Raw genomic sequence first — 4,086 nt, forward strand, 5'->3', positions numbered from 1 at the left:
CTAATGGATTGATTGACAGGTTGGTTAATGGATTGATTGACAGGTTGGCTAATGGATTGATTGACAGGTGGTTTGATTGACATGCTTACCCTCAGCAGCTTGATCTCCCTCAGGGCAATCTTCTTCACCGTCTTGTCGTCGTCCGAGTCCACAAACTTCTTAATGGCGACGAGGCGTCCGGATTCTCGATGACGACATTTCAGGACGGTGCCGTAACTTCCCTCTCCGACCAGACCCAGAGACTCGTAACGCTCCATAACTCTGGGAAATATAGAAAACGTCACTTATAAATACATTTTACTCACTTTTGTTTTCACTATAAGTTGTACAGTATTCAAGATATGGCTATGACCCAAGCAAACACATCGTTATGCAAGAAAACGGTATTTAAAAACACTTTAAGTAATAAAACAAAAATACATTTAAGTAAAAGTACCAAAATGTTTAAGAGAAACAAAATACACACACTTACAAATAAATAAAAAGGACAATGAATAAACAGTAATGGTATTAGGAAAGGAAAATAAGAAATGTATCCGTCACATATATTGTATAATATTTCATATAAAAACTCCTAATAAAGGTCTACTGTAAGGTAATATAGATAGATCATATATCTGTCACAAATAAAAGTCATAAATTCAAACATACATAGTTGACATTTGTATACTTATAATACTTTATTACATTTGTATTGATAAAGCTAAAGTAACATTTCAAGGCAGTATTTTACTGTAGTCTTACGGCTAGTAAGTAAACTATATAAATACTTCCTCCAAAATTAAACGCATAATAGAATAAATAGATGGTAGGAAATTGATTTGACACACACATAAACAAACCAGTAAAACACACTCACCTTTTTACAGGTGAATTCCTCCGCTCCCGTTTCCAACGTAAACACTCGAGTAACGTTGTTGTTCTCCGGTGTGTGTGTGTGTGTGTGTGTGTGTGTGTGTGTGTGTGTGTGTGTGTGTGTGTGTGTGTGTGTGTGTGTGTGTGTGTGTCGTATCACCGTCACTGTAGAAATCGACACTGTGGCTGTGTGTGTGCGTGTGTATGTGTGTCTCCATGGTAACACCCCCCGCCATGTGTTCTCTTTGTTTGCGCATGCTCAGTGCAGCACAAATAATGACATTTGAAAGATGCCTTAGGTGTGATATTTTACACTTATCAATTTTATTTATTTGGATGTTGTCTCTCAGACTAATAAAGGATCCAAATTGGATAACCAAGATGTGTTACTGTGTGTCAAAACAAACCTCCTTCAAAATCTATGTTTAAGGATCTATAATTCAGGTGTAATTAAAAAGTAATTACATGTCAGACCTCACTGTATGAAGTTACTTTGTAGGTGGGCGTCTTCCCGAAATCTGACCTATTTATGTTTATTTCTACAATTACAAACCGCCCTTTACAGTCATGAACATGTCATATTCTGCCTAATAAGCGACTTTATATCCAACCCAAAGCTCTCTACCGCCCCCTGCTGTCTTTATCAGAAACAGGTTTTAATGTAAAAATATTTATTTACAATAAACAAAAACATAATCTGTGTACATTCAGAAGAACAGTTTGATAATAATAATAATCAGCGATATATACAATTAAAGTGTGGATTATTCCGTATTTTCTGCCAGTTTCCTGATGTCCTCCAGGAGCTCGGAGAAGGACGGGCGACCCTGAGGCTTCTACTCCCACATAGAACACCACCGAAGAAGAGAGAATTAAAGCAGAAGAAGAAGAAGAAGAAGAAGAGATGAAAAACAATCCTTTAAACCCAAAAAAACATCTTAAATTGTGGCAAAAAGTAAGTGACAAGAAACTGTTGTTGGTTGCATTTATAAATTAACAATGAATAATAATAACAGAGTGAAGGGAATCATATTCAGTGAAGAAACTCAAGATCTCTGAGTACAATTTCCCCCAAAAAGTCATACAAAATCCTGTCTCTGTGCAGTGTTGTGTGTGTGTGTGTGTGTGTGTGTGTGTGTGTGTGTGTGTGTGTGTGTGTGTGTGTGTGTGTGTGTGTGTGTGTGTGTGTGTGTGTGTGTGTGTGTGTGTGTGTGTGTGTGTGTGTGTGTGTGTGTGTACCTCGTGCCAGCAGCGGTACATGATGCTGTAAACTGCTTGTGTTGCTCTGTGAGGTCGGTACAGTCTTCCTCCTCCCGTGATCTCCATGACAACCTCCGTGTTAGAGCGGCACTCAAAGGGAGTCGCCCCCTCAGAGTAGATCTCCCACATCACCACACCTACATACACACACACACACACACACACACACACACACACACACACACACACACACACACACACACACACACACACACACACACACACACACACACACACACACACACACACACACATTCGTTATACAGTTAATAGTTTAATATTCCATTCCTCACATACTTATGTATATATAATATCCTGCTTTATATTTTGTTACTGTACATTTGAACATGTATATCTTCTACTTTTTTAATGCTATTTTATTTCTATTGAGATGTTTACAAAATGTTATTTGTATTGTACATTGCCATGTCTTTTTATGCTATATTTCCCAAATTGGGATCGATAAACTACTTATTATCTTATCTGAACTAAGTGTGTGTGTGTGTGTGTGTGTGTGTGTGTGTGTGTGTGTGTGTGTGTGTGTGTGTGTGTGTGTGTGTGTGTGTGTGTGTGTGTGTGTGTGTGTGTGTGTGTGTGTGTGTGTGTGTGTGTGCTGACCGAAGGACCAGACGTCGGCCTTGCTGCTGTACTTGCTGTAGTGCAGGACTTCAGGAGGAGACCACTTCACTGGAAACTTCGCCCCACTGGAGCTGGTGTACTGATTATCCAACACGTACCTGAACACACCACAAGAACACACACCTGAAAACACACACCTGAACACACGCATGTCAGAATTATGTTCAAAGTGACATGGCTTCAATGTTCAAAAAGCTCTTTATTGTTCTCATACTGCCTGTGCTGCAGCACCTCTTTTCACCCTCTGTCTGAAGCCAGAGCCCAGTCTGCTCTGATTGGTTAGCTGATTGGTCAACCGCTAAGAGATGTCCCGCCCAGAGGTCGCGTTAACCGAATATATTCCGTCTATGACCGAATTATTTTGACAATGACGGAAAAATCTGAAAGCAGTCCGTCATTTTGACGGATTAGAACAAACTCAGAACAGCGCCAAAGTTTCCCCGCAGCGGGCTCCGGTGTTATGCCCTCATGTCGTTTCCAGACCTAACTGTGCCGCACAAATCATTGAAATGTCTGGGAGTTTATGCTTTACGCTGTGGCGCGCTCCCGCGAGGTGCAGTGGGCATGCACAACACGGCATAACACCGGCGCTAATCCCCCCCCTTGACAGTTCACGAGCGTGCTCTTCCGCCCCCCCCCTTCCCCCCGTCAGTTGTGTACAGACCGACGGGTAATAATAGATTTTGACGGAAATTGTACGATCCTGTCCGTCAAAATGACGGGCAGCGAAAAAGTCTAGCGCAACCTCTGGTCCCGCCCCATTTAATTAACGATGTGTATAAATGAAATGTGTCAGTACCTGGTCATCCCGAAGTCGCAGACCTTCACCACGTTCTGCTCGTTCACCAGACAGTTCCTCGCTGCCTGACAGAAGAATACCAAACATTCAAATATGGCAAAAACAAACTAGTGAAAAAAAATTCTGAAATAATCTTTGAAATATGAGTGATAACAGTCGGAGTTACTTTCCAGAGATATGGAGCAAAATATGTGAATAATTTGTAAAAAAAATTGTGAATATCATAAATAATGACACGATTTGTGGATATCAGAAAAACATCGGATTAAAAATGTAAAATATGTTAAGAAAAATACCCAAATAATAGTAATATCAAAATGTGTTGAAAAATGTAATAACAAATCCCCAATTTTTTTGTTTTATTTCTGTGAAAAATGTCTGCAAATTATTTGGACAATATGTGAAAGTAATTAGTTAAAAAGTCAAACAAAAAAATTGAGAAATGAAAAGTGAAACATTTGAATCATTTGTGAAAAATCCGGCTCAGATTTTAAACTCTCCAGGTACTTTAGTAATACTTGGTACAGATAGTA

General features: G+C 39.6%; 2 protein-coding genes across 2 annotated transcripts in view; both read right to left on the minus strand.

Annotated features, from left to right (window-relative positions):
- LOC117540544 (cyclin-dependent kinase-like 2) overlaps positions 1-1,001 on the minus strand; it is a 7,241-nt gene extending 6,240 nt beyond the window's left edge. The window contains exon 1 of the mRNA XM_034207290.1: positions 90-1,001. Coding sequence (XP_034063181.1) covers positions 90-257 — 168 coding nt within the window. The 5' untranslated portion in view covers positions 258-1,001. The remainder of the gene's footprint in view (positions 1-89) is intronic.
- Positions 1,002-1,509: 508 nt separating this feature from the next.
- The window catches only part of LOC117540545 (tyrosine-protein kinase TXK-like), a 3,199-nt gene continuing 622 nt past the window's right edge, over positions 1,510-4,086 (minus strand). Inside the window, exons 2-5 of the mRNA XM_034207291.1 lie at positions 3,554-3,618; positions 2,734-2,852; positions 2,095-2,252; positions 1,510-1,691 (exon numbers count right to left, since the gene is read on the minus strand). Coding sequence (XP_034063182.1) covers positions 1,620-1,691; positions 2,095-2,252; positions 2,734-2,852; positions 3,554-3,618 — 414 coding nt within the window. The 3' untranslated portion in view covers positions 1,510-1,619. The remainder of the gene's footprint in view (positions 1,692-2,094; positions 2,253-2,733; positions 2,853-3,553; positions 3,619-4,086) is intronic.

Source organism: Gymnodraco acuticeps, unplaced genomic scaffold (assembly GCF_902827175.1).
Source record: "Gymnodraco acuticeps unplaced genomic scaffold, fGymAcu1.1, whole genome shotgun sequence".
NCBI lineage: Eukaryota > Metazoa > Chordata > Actinopteri > Perciformes > Bathydraconidae > Gymnodraco > Gymnodraco acuticeps.